Below are 25,742 nucleotides of genomic sequence, written 5' to 3'. Positions count from 1 at the left end.
GATCAAAGAACACTGATCAATGGCCATGAGAACCATTCACAGAGAGTTGGGGAATGGCTGCAATCACAGCATTGTAAGATGGTGAAAGATGTACCCTTAGACCCCCTCCTCGATTCAGAGATGGTCTTTCCCTTTTCACGTAAAAGTGGGGGAACCTGCAGTCAGCTGAGACTTAAGAAGTCACTTGGATGAATGACAAAACGTTTCTCCCACTGAAAACACTACGTCCAGATGAACAGAATCAACTTTTGGAGATTTACTTACCTGGATTGAGAATGCATCAAGATGACATAAAATAGTATTTTTGCATCAACAAGGTGATTACCAAAGAGCTAGTGGCCAGAAGCATGACATATTTCAGAATAGTGTTCAGTGTGTTCTTAGAAAACTGGACATATGGAGAACAAAAGAAGTGCCAGGTCTAAAAAAAAAAGCTATCTATAGCAGATGAACTGTATCTGAAAGTCATGTTCTTAAGAAATAGGAGAAATATCAAGCAATGAACTGACACAGGATGTGAGAGATACACCTGGCCTTCAGTTGATCAATCTACCTTTTATTGAAGCTTCATCAGAAATGGTTTCAGTGGAAGGGTGGCTGTAAAGAAGCCATTCTTAAGGAAGAGAAACAGGGAGAAAAGGCCGAGGTTTGCCAAATTATGCAGCCTGGACTGGAAATCAGTAGTGATGGAGTCTTATGGAGTGTGGAATCCACCTTAATGCACACAAGGGCAAAATAGCCGAAAGCATCTCAATAAACACCCGATGTCCTTAAAAGAAAACTAAATCACCCCCTGCAGTATAAGGTAGAAGTCTATTTCATAGTCTGTGTGTGTGTAAGACAAGAAATAACTCAATCTTCTTACCATAAATCTTATTCTGTCTATGTATTACGCAGGTATCGCCGCTTGACTTAAAAAAGAAAAACAGACCATAACCGCCACTCTTTTAATACCTCAGACTTGCACGTGCTGCTTTTTCTTTTCCTCCAGATAGCGCCTTTTGACAGAAATTCAAAGCTAGAGGAAAAAGTAAGATCTCTCACTCCACTCCAGTTTCCCAGTACTAAAAAAAATATCGCAGATAGAGCTCACACCTGTCTTAATTCAAACCCGCAGATTAATGCCGCACTTCTTGGTCAAGTACATGGGGGATAGTTTTATTTTTATTTTTTTACATGACTTTTTGTTTTGTTTTTAAGTGTTGCGCGAGCTCATCTCGGCTTTACGCACTCAGCTGACCCGAGGAGGGGCGTGGCCGACAGCTAGCAGCCGATGGTGTTGTAACAGTCAAGTTTGTGTGGTTATCTGGCTGTTCGTGTGAGCTCCCTGCTGGCTGTGTGACAGTATGCACGGTAGAGTACAGTAAGAAAGAAGAACAGCGTTTTGTAGGGCTCTCTCTAACCGTGTGGAGTTTGCGTTGAAGCTGAGCAGACGGGGGCTGAAATGCGAACGTAGCTGTTAGCAAGCGAGCCAGGCCGCGTAGAAGTGGCTGGCTGTATCCTTCATCCAGACAGACAGGAGCATAAATGTTGCACACAGACCGGTCTGCCGACGTGGTTGACGACGCCGGGGAAGATGCGCAAAGACGTGAGGATATTATTAGTGGGAGAGCGTAAGTAAGGCTTTAGATAAAGCTGTGTTTGCAGTGTGTTTGTTGACTGCAGAGTCAGCCTTTTAGTGCACACTTTGAATTGCACTGCTGCTGCCAGACAGCTGGACATGTGATGCTGAGCAGTGTCTTCATCGCGATGAGCTCTGTATTTGTTTCAGGCCACTCGTTCTGCAACTGCTTTGTGCTTTAGAGGTCTGTATGTGTTATTGGAGCTTATCTTGGCCATGCTATCCCCCACTGTAGCTTTTTAGAGCAGTTAGGCGGATAATTTCTTTTCTATTATTCACCTAACCTCAGTTTACCACTTTGATGGTGAACACTCTTGATGGTATTGCAATCTGATTGCCCTAATTTCACATGTACTCTACAGTATACATGTGAATTCACTGCACTTTGCATCTATCTATCTATCTATCTATCTATCTATCTATCTATCTATCTATCTATCTATCTATCTATCTATCTATCTATCTCCTTGAAAGTTGGGTTCTATCAGGTAACATCACAGCCTTTCAAGCATCTGAATTATTGGAATGTGATGGGCTTTGTTTTACACATTGGGGTTATGTCTGTGCAGGAAGAAGTACTTTGTCTCCACACGTTTTCTCAGTTTCAGGCTAAATACAGTACTTAACAGTCTGGTATATGCTCTTTGTACTCCTGCGTATTCCATTTTTTTATTGTTATTTTATCTGATATCTGACTGGTGGTCATCTTTGAGTTTCAGAAGAGGTGCATCCAGTGATTGGCAACTTTCTCTTTGCACAAGAAATGACAGACTTCCAAAGTTGCTCCCATAAAGTGGGACATCTGGTGTCCTCAAAAATGAAGGCTAAAATTGATGGGTCACACATCTAACCTGTATTTTCTTAAACATCTACAGAAACGTGTCTCAGTAATAATAATACATTATGCTTATGAGTAATGAGGGTTTGCTAAACACACTAAATATGTCTCCTTCTCTCCATCTGCAGCCAAGGTGGGGAAGACCTCTCTCATCATGTCACTGGTCAGCGAGGAGTTCCCAGATGTGGTATGAATGCATTCCTGTTTTGCCAGAAACTTACTGTACCCATCTGGGATTAAACGTGCCCACTATTCACCTTATTTTGCATTGATTTGACTGTGCTATTTACGCTCTGTAGCCAGCTCTAAACATCTCTGTATCCCAGGTTCCCTATCGAGCTGAAGAAATTACCATACCGGCTGATGTTACACCGGAGAGAGTTCCCACACACATTGTGGATTACTCTGGTATTTGAAGGAACATTACTTTGTGTGTGTGCGTGTGTGTTTTATAAATAAAGAATTGGCGCATCCTTGTTTTACTTAAGCAAGCTCATCTTCCCTCCACAGAGGCAGAGCAGACGGATGAGCAGTTATTTCAGGAGATTTCCAAGGTGAGTCTGTGGATTTTGCTTTGCTCAGTGAAAAGTTTTCGGGTTCATGTAAAAGCTTAATGCTTATGTGTTGATCTGTCCTGTAGGCAAATGTGATTTGCATTGTCTACGCTGTCAACAACAAGAAGTCTATAGAGAAGGTGAGCTCCTCTGCTGCCAGAATTTCCATATTTAGTTTGTATATCAGCTGAACTGTATAATATGTAAGACTCTGGTGTGACAGCGTGATACTAAAGAATTGGGTATCATGTCTCTCTGAACTGAGAAAATCTTTTATCGTATCTACTTGTGTTTTCATAGGTGACGAGCCACTGGATCCCCCTCATTACAGAGAACACAGACAAGGACAGCAGGTACATACAGAAATATTCTGGGCTTTTGTTTTCCACCAAATATAAGAAGAGAGTGGGATCAGATTCTCAGTTTGTGCAGTTGTGTGTGACAGGACAGGCAGCTGCAAAATATTAGGTCCTGTAGCAGGAAGCCAAACCTGGTAATTTTCAAGTAGTGGTTAATGTAATGACCTACACTCCCAGGATGATTATTTGGTTTTGTTTTTTTTTTTTCCCCTTACAGTGTCTTCACTCTAAGCAAAAAGCAGCAGTAGAAGTGTCACATTTCACACAAGCAGGTTCACCAAAAAAAGAACTGATATGTATACTCACTGGTCACTTTATTAGGTACACATTGCTAGTACTGGGTTGGAGCCAGTCAGAACTACCATAGCTCTCCCTGGTGTAGACATTCCTCAGCGATTTGCATCTTGTCATTATGGCGTCACACAGTTGCTGCAAATCCATCATGTGACTCCTCCCTTTCACCACATTCCAAGGGTGCTCTATTAGACTGAGATCTAGTGACTGTGAAGCTTATTTGAGTGCAGTGAACTCAGTGTCAAGTGTTCAAGAAATCAGTTTGAGACAATTTGAACTTTGTGACTAGAACCAGCCAACAGAAGACGTGGTCATAAAGGGATGGACATGGAAAAATACCCAGGTGGCTGAAGTGTTTAATCGATGCTCAGTGGGTACTAAGGGGCCTAAAAGTTTGCCAGCAAAATTACCCTCACACCTTTACATCACCACCAGCGTCTTTGGTCAGCGGTTGCTGTTGTTTAAGTGCTTTATACTGTTGCCTTTCTGCTGATGTTTGAAACACTGGTAATTCTACTCTGACCTCTTGCATCAACAAGGCCTTTTCATCCAAAGATCTGCCAGTTTTCTCTGTAAACCCTAAAGATGGTTGTGTGGGGAAAATGCCACAAACTAGATTCACATGTCTAAATGCATGGTGTTCCTGCCATGTGATTGGCTGATTAGACATTTGTGTTAAAAATAATTTGAACAGGTATACCTAATAAAGGGGCTAGTTGGTGTATATCAAGCAGTTATTGTCTGTTAATCACTTTGCTTTGTGGTGTTGACATTTTCAGGGTTCCCCTGATCCTGGTGGGGAACAAGTCTGATTTGGTGGAGCACAGCAGCATGGAGACCATACTTCCCATTATGAATCAGTACAGTGAGATAGAGACTTGCGTTGAGGTGAGACAGTCACCACTCTTATTGCTGCCACCATTTCTCAACAATAAAACACAGAATGGCAGATTGCAAGAACAATCATCTGCTTAGATTCAAGTATTTAAATAGTTTGCTTCAGACAGTGGACATCAGTACATTCTTCTATTTTGTGCTGAACCTAAAGAGGAAGAAACACAACAGAGTTAATAACAATTAATTACAATGACCTTTGTGCAGAAACTTCCATCTTTACAGGAACAAAGAAGAACGGCATTTTTTTCTCTTAATAATGACATCCACACTTTAGCCATTGTTGCTTTTAAGGGATCTTAACAGACATGTCATTTAAACAATTAAAGTCTTGCGGATGTTAATATAGAAACAGAGTTGCTGCAGTGTGATTGGCTAACTTGATATTTAAGTATAAACTAGGGAGGATAACAGCCTAAAGATAATCTTTGCCACTTACAGTATATTGACTATTGTTGTCTTGCTTGTAAACACTGACCTAATTTGGCCTGTTGCATTTGTGTGAGTGATGCCTTTTGGTTCCCTTTTTTAATTCTTCCTGAAAATAGTGGTATTTCTGCATAAGTATTTAAATCTAGGAAGTCAAACAACTGTAAAGGGTCACGAGTTTAAGCCATAACCTGTTTAGAACTTTGAATTCAGCACGAATTCAACTCCTCGATATGAAAAACCAAAAAACCCTCACCAGTTTCTACCAAGTTTGCTTTCTGTTGAAGTTAGTTCACTACCTCCTGACACCTGTGGGTTTTTTTCCAGTCTGTTAATTGGACCGGGCGCGCCGCTCAGACAGATCACGTGTGTTAATAGCCTGTCTGGCAACTACTTAGTCACCAAAATACACACACACACACACAGGTAGGTAAACAGGGATGACCCTTTGCTGACTGGACTGTTTGCTCACAGTGCCGCATATAATACTTATGAGATCAAGAAGCCTCACACTGCGTATTAATGGGGCTTTCAAATGAACCACTTCGATACCAGAACTGCATTACAGCACTGAACAGAGTGTCTGTGTGTGTGCACATGTGTGCACATTTTCTTCTTCCTTGTTGTTATAGTGTTCAGCAAAGAACCTGAAGAACATCTCCGAGCTTTTCTACTATGCTCAAAAGGCAGTTCTCCACCCCACTGGTCCCCTCTACTGTCCAGAGAAAAAAGATGTAAGGATAAATGTACACTACATGACTCTTGAGCTGTTTAGTGTTCTGAGTTTGTTTTGCATTAAGGGCTGGATTTGAACTCTTAGCAGAACCTGCTTTTGTTTAAAGAACGTTTGATGTGTGTCCCTGATTTTTCAGATGAAGCCACTTTGTGTAAAAGCTCTCACTCGAATCTTCAAAGTGTCAGACCTAGATAACGATGGTAATCTCAACGACAACGAGCTCAACTTTTTTCAGGTAAACTGGTTAAAATAGAATATCCAGGCGGTCTTTATTGTTCCCTCCTTTCGGTGGGAGACGCTGAGCTAATTCAGATAACAACATTTGCCTGTCTGCCCATAGCGGACGTGCTTCAACACCCCGTTGGAGCCTCAGGCGTTAGAGGATGTAAAAAATGTGGTGAGGAAGAATTTAATTGATGGCGTGTGTGACAACGGCCTCACTCTTAAAGGTAGGAGTGATGGGACGTATTTCTGATGCTTATGTATATACAAGCTCGCCTCACAGTGGGATTCCTGAGATCTATTTATTTTTTCCTCTCCAGGATTTTTGTTTCTCCACACGCTGTTCATTCAGCGAGGACGCCATGAAACAACCTGGACAGTACTCAGGCGATTTGGATATGATGATGACCTGGAGTTAAATCAGGACTATCTCTTCCCTCCGTGAGTTTTACTTTGACATCTAAGCAACTAAAATCTGCTCCTGCTCTTGCACCTCATTATATTTCCATTCGTCTGTTGGTTTGTGGCACTCTGTTGAATCATTTCCTTCCGTATTTGCTTGTTTGATACATTTTGTAAATATGCTTGCATTTATTTTATGTGTTAAATATGAATAAATGTTATTTCTCCCTCTCTAGGTTGAAAATTCCCCCAGACTGCACTACTGAGCTCAACCATAATGCCTACCTCTTCCTCCAGAGCGTCTTTGACAAACACGATAAGGTACAGTCCTGTATATCTGGTTCTGTATTTATGTTGGCCTTCACCCTGATGAGACACAAACAAGAAGTTGCTGATTGACATTTAGGAAGGCACTTTCCCACAGTCAAGTGTGACCACCTGCTGAGGTGTGATGTAACTCCTTGCAGCTGAGGAGGGATTGGCAGGGAGAATTAGCCATGAGGTTAGAAGAGTCAAAGAGTGAAAGTGACAGCTTATTCCTGCCACGAGCACCCTGTTCGTTATTTAGGTGTAGCTGTACACAGTAACTGATCCTTGTGTCTGTTAGGACCGTGACTGTGCCTTGTCACCAGAGGAGCTGAGGGACTTGTTTGATGTTTTTCCCTACATGCCCTGGGGGCCAGATGTCAATAACACAGTTTGCACTAATGATCAAGGCTGGATCACCTACCAGGGGTATCTCTCACAGTGGACGTAAGTAGGCATTAAACTGGTGTCCATGTTTATTTGTTTCTGCTTGTTGATTGCTCCGATTGACTGATCAGCCACAACAATAAAACCACTGACACCTGTACAGAAACCTTTGAAACTGGCATTTACAAGGACACAGTGTAAACCAAACATATCCCTAAAGTAATGTTCCTCCCCGGTGGCAATGGTCTCCCACTTCCAGTGCTTTTCACCACACTCTAAAAAGCACTGACAGGAGAGAGCATAACAAAGAGTCCAAAGTTTTCATGTGGCATCTGAATTGAGTAAGCTATCTGCAGGATCTGTCAGGGAAAGCCCAAATAATAGAGGTCCCACCCCACAGCACTTACAACCCTACAGCCAAATTCTGATACAGGAACGTCCTGTGTCCTTGCCCTGATGGGTCAGGACAATTCAGGGACACAACGAAGAACTATTTAAATAATAAACTGATGATTTTAATATTGTCATTTAAATATAAAATAATATTAGTTACATTACTGTATATGAGTTCATGTGTCTTAACTTCAGCTGCCTTTTGTTCAGGTTAACAACTTATCTGGATGTCCAAAGATGTTTGGAGTATTTGGGGTATCTTGGTTACTCAATAATTGCTGAGCAGGAGTCCCAAGCTGCAGGAATTACAGGTAAACTCTACCATGTAATCCTCATTTAATCACAAAACTGTTTTAAGAACAGTTAAATGGTGTAGTTGACTCTGTTGGACTGTGCACAGCAGCTGTCTGAACTGATCCTCTGGTACTTGTGTTTGTATGTGGTTTCCTTCGTGCAGTGACCAGGGATAAGAAGATTGACCTGCAGAAGAAGCAGACCCAGCGCAGCGTCTTCCGCTGTAATGTTTTTGGAGACATTGGCAGTGGCAAGAGTGGCTTCCTACAAGCCTTTCTGGGTAGAAACCTCATGGTAAGCAGAACTAAGCACCAGCTCAGCCATCCACTACACCAGCATTGCAATAGCTATAGAATGAGCAGTGCACATAGGCATGCAGTAACATATTGAAGAGGTATTCAGAAAGGTGTTTTGCATGTTTGTGGGGTGTATTATGTGAGAGGCTTAGATTCGGCTGCCTGAACTGGATTTCAGGCTTTGCCATAAACATGTTTTGCTTTACCCTGACTGACGTGTTTACTCTGAGACACAGCAAGTATCAAAAAAAAGTTCCAGTAAAAAGGTTTATTTAAATGCCTTAACTCTGTACATTTGGGATTATGTCAATATATATATTTTTGCATTGCTGCATGTATTGAAAATGTCATTCACATCATGTTTTAATTAACGCCAGATCCTCTTCTGTCTTCTCAGCGCCAGAAGACCATTAAAGAGGAGCACAGATCCTACTATGCCATCAATACAACCTATGTTTACGGCCAGGAGAAATACCTTCTCGTGAGTATCAAACACACTGCTTTAATCATTAATGAAAACACATGACGGCACATATATCTTCTATCCTTGCAGTGTGGACACTGTCTTCCAGGCAGATTTTTTTTTTTTAACATAAAGTTACTCTAATTATTTCTCATATTGGGCACTTTAATGTAGCTCCTATACTTTTATTACACATTATGTATGTGCTGACCTTCAGTAACGGTACAAATACATTTTGTACTGTGCATGTACCGCTGTGTCTTGTACGTGAGGTTGTCAACTGTGATCCATGAAGGCCAGCCCAGCTTGAGGTTGGCTGTTCTTAGCTCGCTCTATGTAAGCTTCTTATCATGCTCGCCTAATGCTTTTGTCAAGCCAGCATTTGTACTTGCTTAACAAAGGCATTAGCACTGCTGTGCCTATTTTGACAAAGTGCAAGCACAGTTCATGTGCTGCAGGGATACAGAGGAACAGTTGTTGTAAAGTTGTAGGCAAAATATCAAATACCATAGCAAACTGGCTTCTTTTAGATGGCAACATTTAGCAGATGAAACTCAATAGTTGAAATGGTATTGATTTGCACATTGACTGCACTGTTTGTTTTGACACTGGTTAAAGGACCTTTAAAAGGTTCACCCTCCAGGGTGGATTCCACTCCCTCTGTCCTGGCATCCATAGTGAAGCACAACAACCCTGTTTGTCTTGGCACTTATAGGCAGCTGGAGAACAAATAATTAATGAGTGTGATTCACTCTGTTGTCCTTGGATGGTTGTGTGCTTCTCATCACTTTGGTTTTCATCACTGTGGGTTGGTTTTTAAACTGGTTAGATACTTACTGTACAGTAGTTAACTAAAAGTAAGTATCTATCTATCTGACTTTGACCATTTTCCCTCTGTAATGTCATGTGCTTGTGCACTTCTGGGTTGCACTGGTTCTGCTTACAGCACAGCTGCTATTTTTAGATCGCTCCCTGTACAAATTCCTCAACTTGTGTGTCTGCAATTTCATCATGGACATCAAACCTGCACTGAGACAAGACATCAATGTCTGTGTCAAACAGAAACAACAAAGGTCTATGGGGCCCTCTGGTGATCTGGTCATCAGATCTGGAGCACAATGAATGCTCATTTTATTTGTTTTTTTGTTGTTGTTTTTTTCACTTGGTTGCACTCATTAACTTGGCTAGCAGGGTAAGACGGGGACACACAAAGTTGCTGGTCTAAGGGAAACCAGCACTTTGTGTGTCCCTCACCAATGCACTGAAAACACATTTTCTTGTACACTTCTCACTGTGTACGGATTTGTGTCCCTGCAACTTTTACCCTAAAATGAAATTCATTCCAAGAGTTGCTGTTTCCAAACACTAGATGAACTCCAACGCACCTCCTAGACACACAAATTTTAAAAACTGGAATTCTAGGAAGCAATTGAAAAATGCCAGCAGCACTGCCGAATGAGATCACATTAAACTGAGTCAAACTCAGCATCTAACATAAAGTCCACACACATTCTACAAACTATTTAAGCAACTGTGACCACTAGGGATGTGCCACCTTGAAGTCAAATTAAAGGAACTAAGGTTCAAACTCAGCTGTGTTCCTCTAGCTTAGTGGATTTTAATTAAGAGATTTAGAAAAGAGAGTATTTCCACTTTAACCACTTAATTCTAACCACCTTACCTCTCCAGCTTCACGAAGTGTTTCCTGACTTCGACTACCTGTCTGACTCTGATCTGGCCTGTGACATCGTCTGCCTAGTCTATGACGTCAGCAACCCTTACTCCTTTGAGTACTGCGCCAAGGTTTTCAAGGTAAAACTGTTTTTAGTGTTCACATTGTACCAAAACACAGATGTTTGTCCACTTAAAACAAAAGACCACCACAACCATAATCATTCATTAACGAGTCTTTCTCCTTCAGCAATACTTCATGGACAGCAAGACGCCATGTATGATGATTGCAGCAAAGTCAGACCTGCCAGAGGTCAAGCAGATGTATGGCTGCAGTCCTCTGGAGTTCTGTCGGAGGCACAAGATGCCCCCGCCTCAGTCTTTCACTTGTAACGCAGCCTCAGCACCCAACAGAGACATCTACACCAAACTTACCACCATGGCTATGTATCCGTAAGTATGCAGAAATTTGAAACATCAACCTGACTGTAAATGTGATACTTTGTTACGAGTCACATTTTCAGATTAGATTCCCGAAAGGGTAAAAAGGTAACTAAGAACATAGTGAATTGTATTTAATTCAGAGAAATCCAATTATTTATTAGTGCTAACTGAAGTTATCCCACTTAGCTGTCTTGTCTGTTATTGGAGGGCATTGTCTGAGTTTTAATTGAAGTGCAGCTTTAGTTTCGCAGCTCTGAGATGAGCTTAGCTGACAAATTAGAATGAGAAGATTTGTGGAAAATATGTTTTTCTTCATGATATCCTGTTTTTATTTTTTCTATTTATATATTGTTAACCCTTTAACTATGATATAAGGATATGATGAGTATAAATCATCACCCAGAAGAGGAAGATTTATATGCATTTATTAACTGCAGATGTAATCTCATAGTTTTCTTGTTTCCTGCAAATGATTACATAAATCCTATATTATTTATGTTTGGTAATTTTTATTAAAGCTGTTGGTGCTGGATGAGGTTTTTAATACAATTTAGAGCATTCTTTATATCTCCCTCGGGTCTGGAAATGCGGACCGACAATATAGTCCTCTAAATCCTTCGCTCTGGCTCCAAACATAAGTTTTAGAGGATGTTGTGGTCTGAGGTGATGAAGTAGCTGAGTCACAGTTCTCGTTTGCTGCTGTAAAAGGAGGCAACTTGCAAAGTTTTAATTGTTTCCTGTAGTCCTTGAGGATTTTCTGCCCTTTAAGACCCAACTGTAGAAATAAATCTGATGAATCATAGAATACTCCCCCCCCCCCCCCCCCCCCCCCCATATGGTTAAGATTAGTCTGACAGTTTAAATACAGAGCTGTACTCTGTGTAATATTCCCAGGTCCCCTCTGGGGATGGTCCTGCTGTCTGCAAGTGTCAGTATTTGTCATCATGCGCCTCACTCGACACGCATTAATGCACTTCACTGGTCTCTGGACATGTTGCTTTTAGTCTGATGCCACTGTGTTTTCCACTGTGGATACACGGGCCTCCTGCTGAGCTGTAATAGTGATCTCTCCCTGAGCATCACACTCATGCCATCAGTCAGGCTTCACTTTACTGTCAACGTAAATCACCTCGCTGCACGTTGTGCTATTATACGATTGCACAGAGACTTTAATCTTGAGGAGGTCAACTTTATTGTCTGAGATTCAAGTGTTTAAGCTGGAGGCGCCTCCATGGCCAATGCCTTTTCTAGTGACGGTTTCAGGTAGATTGAGATTTGTTTTTTTGCTTTTATCACTGTTTCTGTTTTCTCAGGTTTCTTAAAAATTCTTTAATTTGCTTGAATTTTCTTTTCTTTGTTTTTGTAGAAATAATATTTAAAAGATCAGCATATTAGGTAACATTTTCTTTTTCTCTCAAAAGGAGAAACATTTAGCCTTTTATCAAGCTGCTTCTCTTGTGATCTGAACTACACTGGAGCCTTTTAATGGTGGCGGCCTCTTTCAGCTTTTAACTTTGTTTTTGTTTGTCGTATGTGTCCTGTTTGTCTGTATGTTTGTTGGCGTGTGTGCGTGTACGTACCCTGTGTCTCTCCTCAGCCACGCCCGGCTGCGCTGCATGTGCACTTGTAACCGGTGCACATTCTGCTTGTGTCAGAACTTCCTCAACTCTGAGCTGCTGCAGACGGTCAGGGCCAAACTCTACGCTGTCGTACTCCGAAGGTCTCTTACAAACTTCTCTTATCTTTGTTGACGTGTTGGCGTTTATCATTTTTATGTTTTTCACGTTTTCATTCTTAAGCTGCTTTTTTTTTTCTGTGGCATCATCATTTGTAACACAGCAGCAGACCCGGCTGGTTGCACCAAAGGGACCAGTTCTTTCCCGTTAATTCTTAATCGCCAAATTCGAGGATGGTGGTGAACCTTAACTCATCCATGCAAAAACCTCATATCCTCATTCCTATACAAATGTACAGAAAATATTCGATTTGCTCAATATTAGTAACTTTCCTCTGGAGCAACATGAGCCTTCAGTGTTGCTGTAGATCTGTTTAAATGCTTCTCACGGCATATATGATGCTTGCTTCTGTCTAATCTGATTTTGTTGAAGTTCCAGTCTTTCATACTTTATTTCTTATACTGCATTTATACTGCTGTTCTGTAATGAAGAATAGAAAGGCCATTAAGTTTACTCGCTTTCCCTCTACAGTCCTTTTTAGTTGTCCTCATTTTGCTCATTCTGTTTTTTCATCTCAATCTTGATATTGCTTTCTTTTTTTATAAAGACTTCATCATCATCATTTTTTTCCCAGTGTTTGACTTCAATCTGATTGTCATTCTGTTGGTATCAGCTTTGCATATGTCACTGTGCCTCAGCCGTCTCATCTAACAGAGTTGTCACAACTCATTTCTGGTCTCGCTGTCTCATGCATCCGTAACTATAAACCTCTAAGTCCCTCATCTGTTTGACTGGCTTTTGCTTCAGCGTCTCAATATGTCACAGCTCTCTGCTTGTTCTGTCATCCGCTCATCAATATTTTCTCAATGTTCATTTCTATGCGATCCTTCTTTACAACTAATGTCACTGCTTATTTGATCTGTTTGTCACTTTTATTGGAAAGTTGAGAGCTAATCGGGGAAGAGAAATAGTTTAATTTTTGTTTCGATGTTAAAGAGGATGAGATGTCTGTGAGTCACTTCTGTCCTAGTGATGAATTATCTGTGATCCTGTTCACACTTAGTTTTAAAATGCATCATCTTGGGTGATCAGTCACAAGTTGACGGCGTTAAATCCAGATGTAATAACCCAACAACAACACACGAGTCACTCAAACAACCTGCCCGGGTTGTCTGGGAGAAACTTAGCCGCATGTCTTTTGTAGTGTAGTTTCCTACTTAAATCAGTTTAACTCAGTGGTTTTTCCCATGCTCATCCACCACAGGCGTACCGGTCATATAGTCAGTAACACGATGTGAGTTAAATCGGACACCATGAATACACATGATGGCGACAAATGTAACTACATCTTAGCTGTTTTAACCCAGTCGCACAAAAATGAATTTTAAAGCCAAGTGAAAACAGGGTTGTATGATACGGAAAATCAGTTGTTTTTTTTGTTTTTTAACTCTTTACATATGTCTCTACACTCTGCATCCCTCTATTTAACAGACACGTTAGCCAAGCGGACCTGAAGAGCTCGACCTTCTGGCTGAGAGCGAGCGTTGGAGCCACAGTGTTTGCAGTGCTGGGATTCGCCATGTACAGAGTGCTGCTCAAAACGCGGTGATCCTTCAGCATTCAGTCCAGCCCTCACTACCCGGGGTACATAAAAGCTAATTTGACCAGTCGGAAGTTTTGATTTTCCTGTTTTCATTGAATTAACTTTATGGAAAATCACTCATAATTCTGTTGTTTAATAAGCCCCGTTTAAAAAAAAATAAAAATAAAAAAAAAAGAGATTTATGTGCAAATAAGCAAACATTTAGGTTTTGTTTTTTTGCATTTTCATTTCTGTTTCTCTTTGGGGACGATACAAAGAAATATTTAATTTTCTACCAAATGCTAATTTGCTCAATCTGTCCTGTGCAAATAAAGATAATATATTTATATGAAAAGAAACAAGGTTGATTAGTCATACTGAGTTACGTAAAAAGCTATTTTTTTTTTTTGGTTGCTTGCTGATATGATGAACAATTTAGTGTCACTTTCAGTACGATAAGGCTTGTGATGTGTACCATATGCAAGTAATTCTTTAGAAGAAGATGTAAATACTGTATATAGCGTAGACTATGTGTACGTTTGATTTATTTGTGTCTAAAAGGCCACTTTTGAGTCACATTTCAGCACTGACTGCAGAGCTATTAACAGCACAATCTTTCATCATTATCACCTGGCAGAAATGAGGATTTCCTTTAATGGCCAAATGCCTGGATGCACATTATTTTTTTTAATTTTATTTTTTAAATGTTTGCTTTATTTTTTTTATTTTTTGTTGCTACCTGAGCGGATCAAGATTATATCAGTGGAAGTGAATGTGTGAAACGAAAGGTCTGCTGCACTCTCTCATGTCTTCCTATGTTGGTCACTTTACATTTTATCTGTATGTATGCAAGTACTTGTCATAAAGTTTGCATGCTTCAAACTTTTTGATGACAGTTCAGTGTTTTAAGAATTATTGTAGCCCAACGTCTTCACAGCTTCTCCTCATTGCTTGTAAAGTCCCCAAAATCGAGGACTCGCTGATCTCTCCTGGTTACAAAAGGTGTAATAATTTTCTCTAGATGCTCATTTTCAACCACATGCAGCTACTTGCTTCACTGCTTGGTTTCTGTATTCATTCATCCCTGCCTTTCCAAGAGTTTACATTGAATAAATATATCTGAACAATGTGGTGTACTGGAGTTATTTTATTCAAAGATTTTCTTTTTTTGAAAGTTGTTATCTCCCGAAGACTCCGTTATTTATTCACAACTAATTAAATTATTGAAAAACAGTAACTTTATTCATGCTTTTATATTCAGGATGTTTATTACACTATTAACTTTCCTCTTGTCCTCTTCTGGGCCTGTCTTTCTCCAGATTATATTCGGTATGCAACAATTTGGAAATAAGGTTTACCTTAACACAAGAGGGCAGCGTTGCTTAAAAAAAAAAAATCTCCATCAGTGGCTAAAACCAGATTGTGAGCCATACAGTCTGATTCTGACTCAAGACTGTCCATGTTTATATTTTTATATATATACACACACACGGTGTTGCGGTTATCGACATAATGTCTTGGCTTATTAAATCCAGTTTTGCTCTTCAGCAAGTGGTCCTCTCCCTAAATTGAGAACAACTCATTCTGTGCAGTGAAATACAAGTTAGAATTAGTGCTCATCATTCTGACTCATTTATAATTTAACAGAATTATAATGATGAAAAATCTCTGCAGGCTTTTTTGGGCTTTGGTAAAAAAATTTGCGTATTTTTTGTAACTATTTGGAATAACTTCATGAGGAATGTGGTGGAGGGCTTTTCTCCCAGAATGTTTTAAAGTGAGACCCAGTACTGTGTTAAAGTAGCATCTCCCTACACCCCAGAAGAGGCTTAAACTGAACCATAATTTATCCTAGATTTATTAAATAAGAGACGCTGAACTTCTGAAGTTATCTTCCAGACCTCTGGAAAATGTATAAATCCTTTGAGATGTGTTTAGCATCATAAACCGCATAAGGACAGAAACCAGAGGTTGCTGGAAGTTTCTAAATAATGAAGTAGAGCTTCTTGGTGAATTTGATCCATTGCAGATGACTGAACCCCACAGGATTGATTTCACAATACGCAGCAATATCTCATGCTGTATGCTTCATTAGTTATTCCCCCAGTCATCCGCTGTGAAATGTTGGCATATCACAGCCCACTGAAAACTTTAAACTCCATTTAAAGGGAAACTTAGAAATCACTACTTGTCTTTAGAGACTACTTTGAGGCAGCCTTCCTTTGACTGCTTTTTTCTGGTTGGTGTCTCATCTTCATTGTGGAAGGTACTTTTCTATGTCTCTGTGAACAAAGCTCGATGTGCTGTCTTTTTGTCTGCTGCGGCTCTGCAGAGAGCGCCAGTTATTGCTCTCTGAGAAACTTGAATCGTGAGAAAACCTGTCTTTGCTTAGAATAACAGCCTTACTTCTTACTCTCTAGCTGTGATGTCTCCTACTGAAAACCTGATCGGGCTGTGGCTTAGAAAATTTCAATATTTTTTTCTCAAATTTTTTGTTTTTCTACAAAGTTTGAAAAAAGCAAAATTTATACTGTAAGTAATTTAAAGTCCTACAAGCATGGATGGATGGATGGATGATTTTAATTAGCAGGTAATTCAGTTTTTTTAAGCAGAAAAATAAAGTAATATTCTGCATGTTTTAGGGAAAGGGCCATATTATGAAGTGGCTTAGGCAACCAACCAAAGACAACCAATGATATACAACATCAGATTCAACATACTTACATATCGACCAATGAGGCACCAGCAAGAATTAGCTGGGCATATATTAACCACCTAATTAATGTGAACCACAACATTTGAACTGTTGACTGTCATATGTTTTACCCTGGTGACTGGTCAAACACTCTAAGTCACTCCATAATCTGCATAGTTATATATTTAATGTTGTTGCTAGTTTTTCAGCTAAAATAACTAAAGATACTCACTACTTGAAGTCACATACAGTGTAGTTTATTTCTTCTTTACTGTAAAATACCTGAAGTTACTTGCTACCCAAAATTACAATCAAAATGTTTCTTCCTTCCTGTAAAAACCCAAATTAGTACCACCTTATCCCAGTGCACTTTCTGGTATGTATTTCAGAATAAACTACATTGAAATTCCTGGGAGTTTCCGTTTAAATCTCTGGGAATTTTAGTTTCTATTAATTACTACTGTTTTAAAGTCTTTAAGTCTTTTTTCTTATATATATTTTTATATATTTATATATTATATAAAAAGATAACAGATTTGTGATGTTCTTGGTTAAAGCAAATGAATAAATGAGTGAAATAACTTCTGCCATTAGTTCAAATGTCTAGCTAAAATTAATGTGCTTGTATACATTTTAAATAGCAGACTAGTTATAGCAACAGATAATATGAAGTTAAATAAAAAAATTGTGTTTTCTACAGCAGACAGTGGTCATAGTAGCTAAAACTACTCAATAATGGAAACTTTTTAAAACACTTAACCTAATTAAACTTAGTCAGCATCTGTTACTGCAAGTATGGGATATGCAAAATACACAAACAAATAAATAAATGAATACAAAACATAAAAATGGAGAGAAGAAAAACAACATTTAAATAATTAACAATCAATGAGTCCATCACTGATTCACTCAGTCACTTTAATTTCAGTGCAAATAAACACTTTCACACCATCAGGAATGGTGTTAATAAAGAGCAGTTGGTGCCTGCAAACAGCCCTGAGCTACACGGATGCGAAAAGAAAGTGATACAGTTCAGGTCTTCATTTATAGATGAGCTAAGTTCCCCCACATAGCAGGTGTTTTTCTAACCAAACATCTTGTCTCTCTCTGTTTCTTCTTCACACTCTCTTTCCTCATCACCTCTGTCCTTTCCCTCTGTCTCTTGGGTTACAGCTCTTCAGCTGATGTTAACACATGACCTGTGAAAGCCACCTCAAAGCTGGTTTTGTACTTGTTTTAAATGGAAATTCCTGGGCTGTCTGCAGCTGTTGAGACAATAAGTTTTCCGGTTCTCTGGTGTCTTTTATGATTTTATGCCTGGTTTTATAGTTGAAAAGATCAATTCTGGCTGAGCTTTACAATAAGACAGGGTGTCATGAAAAAGTAGTTACCACCTCCTTGATTTCTTAGGTTTTTGCATATTTGTCACAATTCAGTGCATCGTCAGCCTTGTGTGAAAAACAAATTTCCCACAATTAACTGTGATTATGCATGTTTGTTTGAAAGCTGACTTTAATTTCATTAGCCACACTGAAGCCTAATTAAAGCCACTTAAACAGAATCTTTCTGACAAAGTGAAGCAGGTAAAAGATCTCAAAAAGCATCATGCCACAATCTAAAGAAACAGCTGAGAATCAAAGTCATTGACATCAATCCATCTAAAAAAGCGTTTCATTTTTATAAGGCTCTGGGACTCCAGCGAACCACAGAGACAGCCATTATCCAAACTTTGTGAACCTTTGTGAAGTAGTGAAGCTTCCCAGCAGTGCCCATCCTACGACAATGACAACAACAGAGACTCAATGACAAATCAAAGAAACCAGAACAACATCTAAAGAACTGCAGGCCTCACTTGCCTCAGTTCAGTGTTCACAATTTAGCAACAAGAGAGAAGTGCACATCCATGGGAGAGATCCAGTATGAATAAATCACTAGTGACCAAAAAGAACACAAAGGTTCATCTCAGATTTGTAAAAAACCCATCAAATGTTTTGATGATTCCCAAGGCTTTTAGAAAATATTCTGTAGACTGAAGAGACAAATGCTGCTTTATAAAAAGAACATCATAAAGTCAAACATGGTGGTGGTAGTGTGATGGTCTGGGGCTGTGTTTCTGCTTCAGGATATAAATAGAAGTGCAAATCAGATCGTAAGGTGTCGCTCATGCATCTGCTTCACCTGCACGGAGATGGTCATGTGAGGTAATGAAGAGTGAATTATTTGTGCAACCTACAGTAAGTTCAAAAAACTGCCATTAAACTTTTTTCTCTCCAGTGCACAAAAAGCACAAAATAAGAATACAGAATCTCAACACTGGGTCTGGTGACCTTTGACCAATTATTCTGTTTTCCTCCTTTTTTAAGCAACATGACAAAGTTCAGCTTTAATCCCACGTTGTTGTGTGGGAGTCAGGGAGAGACCCCCAGGGTTAAAAATATCAACTGGTCATATGGTTACCATGGTAATGCGAACACGAAGTACCTGGGGGAGGTTTACTTGATGGATACTGATCAACCCACACACTGCAGACCACATAATTTCTCCTCATACATGGCTTCCACCCAACTATTATGTTTGTTTGATGTCTCCTCAGGTAATTGGTATGTGTTTGTCTGAGGTGGGGCCCCTGCTTTTTGTAGCTGCGGGCTGGAGGGGACATTTTATATCCCTCTAAATAAAACGGAATTTATAGCTTTGGACACTCCCTCCTTCCCGCTTTTAGACTGAAGCGATTTTGTATGCTGTTTTTTGGGGCATGATTAATTAGTGTTTATAGCACAATAGAGCTGTATGCCAAGTGCTTGCTTACTGTTGTGTTGAGTTTGTCTTCGAGATTTTTTTGGAATCTTTACCTTGAAATAAAATCGTGAATGTAGACTTTTACAGTAATTTTGTGCTATAAAAATAAAGTTAAATGAATGGACTGTTTTAGATTAGATGGATCAGACCAAACGTGAAATGCTCACTCTAGCTGCAAATATTAACAGGGAAATGTTGAACCAAGATACTATGTCTGTAGTTTTTATTTGAGCATATGGTGGGACATTAAGCGAGGGTCCTCCCTTAGGAAATTTTAAGTGTCATAAACTTAACTTTATGAATTTCTTCACCAGTGTATGCATGGAAAACAAAACACATAGTGGATTACAATGCAGTGATTCTCTCTGGTATTCTCCATCATTTTTAAGAGTAATTGTCAGCTTTTGGCGCATAATTACCTTTACCTCAGAAGATTCTGTGGTTAAACCTTATTTTTGCATGAATATTTTATGCTTAATATTTATATTTTGGGAGCAAATTGCTTAAGAACAAACACCTGCCTGCTCCAGAAGTATTCTTTGCTTAGTAATGTTATCGTGTTTTCCCAAAATAAACCATCTGCTTCCTTAATGTTTTACGGGGAGGAAGAGATTAGGGCAAGTGCGTGTTCTAATTGTTGGGTGGATGGGGCTTGTCTTTTGGGTACAGCTGTGCTCGACAGCTACAAAAGTCTTTTAAAACAAGACTTTTCCACAAACAATACAAATAAAAAGAAGTAAAAAATAAAAAATGAGCATGTTGTATTCCATATGGTCACACTTAAGCAGTAAAGATGAACACAAGTCGTTACGATCGTGCACAAATCACCCTAAACCCCACGAGCCAGCGACAGCCAGCTGCTCGCTCAGGGAGCCGGAGTTCCTCGAAACCCCCGAGAGGCAGTGGCTGGTGATCCCTCCTCACCGCCGGCCAAATCTCTCCCTTTCTCCCTCCCTTCCCTTATCTCTCCGCCCCCACCTTCCCTCTCTTCTTCACTCCCTCTGTGCCTGGAAGGACGTATGCGGATGGAGCAGAGTCGCGGCGTCTCCTGGAGCTGATCCAACCATCCCGTCTGAGGCGGTCGTTTTGTGCCCCCCGCCCCCTAGTGAGGTTTCTTGCACGGCGCACGGTGGAGAAACCAGACGGCCTTTCCCGCTCTGCGCCGTCGACCGGCAGAAAACAGCGTGCCAGGTAACGTGACGCACCACAAAAAAGAAGCTGGCACATAACTGAACTTCTCTCCCAGTGTGCCATGTGCCCACGCTTCTGAAGTAGACTTTTACCTCTGCCCGGAGAGGCCATACGAGACTTCATAGGTCGATGTCGTCATCCCTTTTCTGGGTTTCATGTTGTTGTCACTACTGATGATGTAATTATTTTTTTTTCAGTTGGATCTGCGTTCTGCTGCTGCTGCGTCGCACCTCTCGAAGTGAGAAGACTCGCTCTGCCAATGTGCGTCCCCAGCATCGCAAACTTGGATCGTCGCCTCTTTTCGCGGAAAGACTCATCTCCACCTCTGAAAACCTTTTGTCACTGCTGACTAACGATGTATTGACAAATTGTGTGACACTGTATGGATACTTTTTTTTATCCCCTAACTGGCTTTTACTAAACTGTCAGACGTCAACTTCTCCCTTGCGGATGAAGCTTTGCTTGCTCTGTCTATGTGAAAGTGCGTCGGGCATAACCGGAGTGCGCACACGTTTAATTCATCGCGGCGGGAGCATGGGATTTTAAACTACAGCATGTGGAGTCGTTCCTAAGGACCGCATCGCTGCTCTCCGTGGGTGTATGGAGAAGAGCAGCCTGAGAATGACAGGCGGAACCCGGGAGGCGCCGGTGAACATCTCTCCGGCGGTGGCGGCCAACGCAGAAGGCGAGGAGATCGAGGTTTTGGAAAGTACCGAAGTCATCCCAGTGGCTCCAGAAGAAGTAGGTCTACACAATGTGGCGTCAAGTGAACACATGACCCCTGTAACCTTTTGACATTTTCACAGTTATGAATCAGGACCTTCAGCTTCTTTTTCTTTGAGCGAAGTTAAACACAGTCCCTCTAAAATTAATTTCAGAAAGTCATTTGTCCCTAAATTCAGTGGCACAACTGACAAAAACAAGCGTTTTACAAAGACACGAGATGGAATTTAAAATACTGTTTATTCTTTTGAGAGCCGAGTTAGTAAAAGCACCCAGCACTTTGCTTCATCTTTTCCAAAGACACACGCTCACAGCATACTACCTTTTACACATAATGAGGCACACTTTTGGTACCTTGTTATCTTTTGCTGCGGCTCATTGACTGTAATGATCAGATAATAGCTGCATGTGATCGCAAGACTGCAATTATGGCAAATGCTTAGTGAAGGAAGCCCTTTTGGCCGAGATTCATCATTATCAAACAGGTGCTTCCCTCCTGTCTGGTACCTGTTTCTGAGTTTATTTTTCTTCCCATCTATTCCTCTTATTCATTGCTTCACACGCTCTTTTTCTCTTTTTACTTGTCTCAGCAATGGAAGTCTCTGTTTGACAAGGTATGTATCACAACCTTTAGTCCTTTAGGCTTGACTTTTCATATGCATGTTTCACTCATCGTGGAACTGTGTTGTCTCTGAAGGTGCTCATCTGTGTGTGAACTGTTGGTGACCTATGTCTTAATCTTTATTATCCGCTCCAAGCAACACAGATATATTAATCTGTTAAAAACGGCATTGTCTTGCTTAAAGGTCATGAAACATAGGAAAGATTTAGCAAGATCAGGATTGCAGGATTGCACCAGAGGCAACGATATTTAATATTAAAAACTCCATATTTAGTGCGCTTTAGTGTGAATTGCCCATGGATCATGACCTTATCATTGTAAATGTGCTGTAACAGTGGCTTAATCACTAACAGAAGTGATTTAAACCTGCGCTGGGGGATTTTGCAAACTGGTAAAGGAAATGACATACAAAAGCAACAAAAAAAAATTTAGATTTTAGAAATATGATGCAAATATTTTCTGTTCAGCTATCACAAGTGCCTACTTAATATTTTTTATAGTTTCAAAATACTGCTAAACTTTGATCAGTTCCACAAAAAAGTAGCATCAGAGTTTCGTGGGGTTAATTGACTTGAATCCTGAGTCTTTTTTCCCTCCAGTCCCAGTTTATGAATTAGGATGAGTTGATAAATATATTTTCAGATCAAAATCTTGCCTAGTGCAGCTTTAAATCCTTCGCCCGCTGGGTATGACGGCATAATGTGTAACCAGGTCGAATCGCTGTCAAACCAAACTCGTGGAGAAGAGGGGGCTGTGGTGGTTGTGTCATTAACTGATATCGGCCCCAGTAATACAATTAGGACGATACACCTGGATGGATTGATCTGTGAGTCAGAGCAGTCTTGTAAGAAACACATGCCACCATGCACACACACATGCACAGACACACACAACCGAGAAACCCCAGGAGAAGAGAAACAGCGACTGGCTGATCATGCAAGCAGCAGGTCTGACAGGACTGACAGACGGCAAATGAGCCCCCCTCTATCACACAAACACACGCACACTTATGCCCACACAGCTTGCAGTGTGTGCGACTACTGCATCACCTGCTCGGCATAGGGCCCCCCACTTTCTCATGTGGGGAATTGTGTGCATATTTATGTGTGTGTGTGCGTGAGTGCAGTGGTCAGCTGGGATTTTTAGGGTTGAGACTGAGGCTCGTGTCAGCCTCACTTTTAAGGGGGAGACAGAGGTCCCGTGGGATTATGGTGTGTGTGTGTAAGTGATGGCGGCATTAAGTGGGCCTCTCAAGCCGCTGTCTCCATGTGTGCTGCACAGCTTGGAGTTTCCTCAAGTGGGCGTCGGTCAGAAAAAAGCAAATGGCAGGGTCTCTACTCACCGTGGTAGCAACAAATATCCTTTCACTCTTTCGGTCTCCTTTCCTTCTTGGTTCACACAATGAGTTGGTCCATTTGTCAAGGGGCTGACCTCGGGGACCCCCAGCTTCTGTGAAGCGACAAGAGAAATGATGGGCCACTGAAGACCAGGAAAAGAAGGCTTTTAATCCACCCTGGCAGCCCGTGTTACTGCATGTGGAACAAAAGATGAAAGCTACTGAAAAACAAAGAGCAAGATCCAAAGATTTATGAGTAAAGATACACATTTCAAAGTTCATCTGTATGTGTGGAAGTCTATTTCATGTGTTGGATACTTTATTTGGTAAATATAAGATGTGAATGAATAGAAATATGTATGGTTCAGAGATGTGGAACAAGGGAAGAGAGGGGTGTGACATGCAACAGGTCACCAAACAAGTTTTCAAAACAAAGAAAAGTCATGACTTAGTGGACTGACCGGTAAGAGGTCAATCAAGTACAGGTAACAAAGTCCTTTCTTCACGTTTATAACATATTATCATCATATTTGAGGACAGCTGAGAACATCTGTCGATTCTAAACGAAAAAAAAAGAGCAGTTTTTCTTGGCTGACAGGTTGTATACATTTGTTTCTTTAAAAGATATCCCAGTATGTAAACTTGAAAATGCCTCACGAATGAAAATCTCACCTTCTAATAACTAGATGTTACAAATCAGCTAAAAATACAGCGTCTAATGTTGAGGACAATGATGCATCTTTTCTGTTAATCAGTCCTGACACCTCTGTATGGTCTCGACAGCGCGCATTTTATCCTGTCATCTCTCTCAGTGATGTTTGCACAGCAAAGAAACTACAGGATCATTTTCTCTCATTCTTTTCAGCCTCACTCTTTGGCTTTGCTCCCAACTCTTTAAAGCAGTTTGAGCTGTGTAAAAAAAAAACAACCCTTTGCCATCCTATCAATTTTACCAGCTCCCACGTGACTCTGTACATACAGCTATCATTTCTGGATTTCAGACCATTGGGGACAGGAATCAAAGTGCTGCGTTGCTCTGTTTCCCCCTCACTCCTCTCTCCAGTCCCTGGAGAGGATTTTGTTGCTGTATAAGTGCTTTCTTTCTCTGCACACAGGAAGCAAGAGAGCAAACCTCAGAATGCTTTGATTCATGTTTCCCATCGCCTGAAACAAACATCGAGACTCAACACAGACACAGGCGATATCTAATGAAGCAGAGGAGATGCTGTTAGCGCGGACAGCAGCTGCACTGCCCTCGCTCTCCCTCATAATCAAAGTGTCCCAGCCTCTGTTTGTCCTCTAGACACACAAATCTGAAAAGGCTGCAGTCATTGTAGCGTGATTACACACGGCACATGTCATCAGAAGAAAAAGAAAGGGCCCTTTACAGATTCTTCTTTCTACCCTGACTGATTTGCACACCAGAGCTCAGATAATGATGTTTCTTTTTTTTCTTTTTCTTTTTTTGAAGGTTTCTGTGGATTTAATCAATCCAGTTTATGTCTAGGATTTATTTGATAAACCATATTAAGCATGTTTAAATCACATGGTAAAATGGAGGAAACACATTTGTTTTGCTCAGCCAGGGAAGGCACATCAGATGGCTTTTTATGTGTGACTGGGAGCGCTAAAGATTTCTTTTTCAACCCGCTGGTAAAAAAAGTGTCTAAAAAGCGTCTCTCTCCTTTAGCTGTCTTGACCTAGATGGTGATTTTCTTACAATATTGATTGCGAAGAGCTACGTACACACAGCAAAGACTCAAAGTTATTATTTACCGGGGCTGGGACTATATCTGCGTTTGCGATTGCTGATAGTAGAAGTCCCCAGATGTACTGATTGCGACGTGGCTCAGCTCAAATGAGATGAAGCACCTGTAAAGGCAGGATATATACAAACCATAGATTGTCTTCCTCTTCTTTAGAAACTTTTCTTTAGCTAACTCTCGACTGAAGACGCACAACAGGATTGTTTGTCAATTCTCATAAATTGTCAGTGAATACTAATACATCTTTGATTCTGTGTGTGTGTTTGTTTATGTGCAATCCATAAGTGTGTCCACAGATGCCTTTGTGTTGACAGCATGCTCCCAATGCCACTTCGAAAATCCCCCAGGCATGCGCCCACAGGAGCTTAGTGATTAAACACTTTCACATGTCTGCATACTTTCCGTGAAAGTGTTTCCCTTTTAACTTCATGGTTGGTGGCAAAGAAAATCCCAAAACAACTGACTGGAGCCACATAAATCAATGTCTTATAGTTCTTTTAGGAAGGTTGTCTAGCTGGGGAGATACAGTATACAGTACATGTCATTTCTTTTTATTCTTCCTGGAAAATGGGAAGTAGATACAGTTATTTATCAAAACGTGAGGAAAAAACAAAGTTTGTTCAGTTCTAATGAGCTTGAAATTAGTATGTGGTATGACTGCCTTTATTCTTCATCACAGCCTGAACTCTTCTTATTTCTGGAAGTAGTCTTCAGGAACAGTTCTCCGGGCCTCCTGAAGGAGATTCAAA

At 40.5% G+C, this 25,742-nt stretch overlaps 2 protein-coding genes across 4 annotated transcripts in view; both read left to right on the top strand.

Annotated features, from left to right (window-relative positions):
* The first annotated feature begins 1,261 nt into the window (after positions 1-1,261).
* rhot1b (ras homolog family member T1) lies at positions 1,262-14,980 on the top strand. Of its 2 annotated transcripts, XM_080880008.1 has the most exons (20): positions 1,262-1,613; positions 2,588-2,646; positions 2,786-2,867; positions 2,970-3,013; positions 3,100-3,153; positions 3,314-3,366; positions 4,446-4,554; positions 5,622-5,723; positions 5,862-5,960; positions 6,066-6,174; positions 6,268-6,388; positions 6,586-6,670; positions 6,957-7,102; positions 7,646-7,746; positions 7,893-8,023; positions 8,423-8,506; positions 10,178-10,300; positions 10,410-10,612; positions 12,201-12,323; positions 13,771-14,980. In XM_080880008.1, exons 1-20 carry the CDS (start codon positions 1,577-1,579, stop codon positions 13,886-13,888), a joined length of 1,983 nt encoding a protein of 660 aa, XP_080736134.1. In that variant the 5' UTR covers positions 1,262-1,576; the 3' UTR covers positions 13,889-14,980. The 2 variants fall into 2 exon arrangements, with proteins under 2 accessions (XP_080736134.1, XP_080736135.1); XM_080880009.1 differs by lacking the exon at positions 12,201-12,323.
* Positions 14,981-20,371: 5,391 nt separating this feature from the next.
* rhbdl3 (rhomboid, veinlet-like 3) overlaps positions 20,372-25,742 on the top strand; it is an 82,616-nt gene continuing 77,245 nt past the window's right edge. The window contains exons 1-3 of one of the 2 annotated variants that reach the window (XM_080879250.1): positions 20,372-20,546; positions 20,744-21,287; positions 21,860-21,883. In XM_080879250.1, coding sequence (XP_080735376.1) covers positions 21,147-21,287; positions 21,860-21,883 — 165 coding nt within the window. In that variant the 5' untranslated portion in view covers positions 20,372-20,546; positions 20,744-21,146. The remainder of the gene's footprint in view (positions 20,547-20,743; positions 21,288-21,859; positions 21,884-25,742) is intronic. The other variant, XM_080879251.1, reaches the window with a different exon arrangement.

The sequence above is a fragment of the Rhamphochromis sp. 'chilingali' genome, assembly GCF_963969265.1.
Source record: "Rhamphochromis sp. 'chilingali' genome assembly, chromosome: 4".
Classification (NCBI taxonomy): Eukaryota; Metazoa; Chordata; class Actinopteri; order Cichliformes; family Cichlidae; genus Rhamphochromis; species Rhamphochromis sp. 'chilingali'.
The sequence above is the reverse complement of the archived record's forward strand: the minus strand, read 5'-3'. Positions and strand labels throughout refer to the sequence as shown.

Bases quoted from the DNA above. Each gene is read 5' to 3' on its own strand.
- rhot1b (XM_080880008.1), top strand. From the start codon at position 1,577: ATGCGCAAAGACGTGAGGATATTATTAGTGGGAGAGC. The intron at 10,613-12,200 runs GTAAGTATGCAG...GTCTCTCCTCAG, and splicing joins ACCACCATGGCTATGTATCC to CCACGCCCGGCTGCGCTGCA. The intron at 12,324-13,770 runs GTCTCTTACAAA...TCTATTTAACAG, and splicing joins TACGCTGTCGTACTCCGAAG to ACACGTTAGCCAAGCGGACC.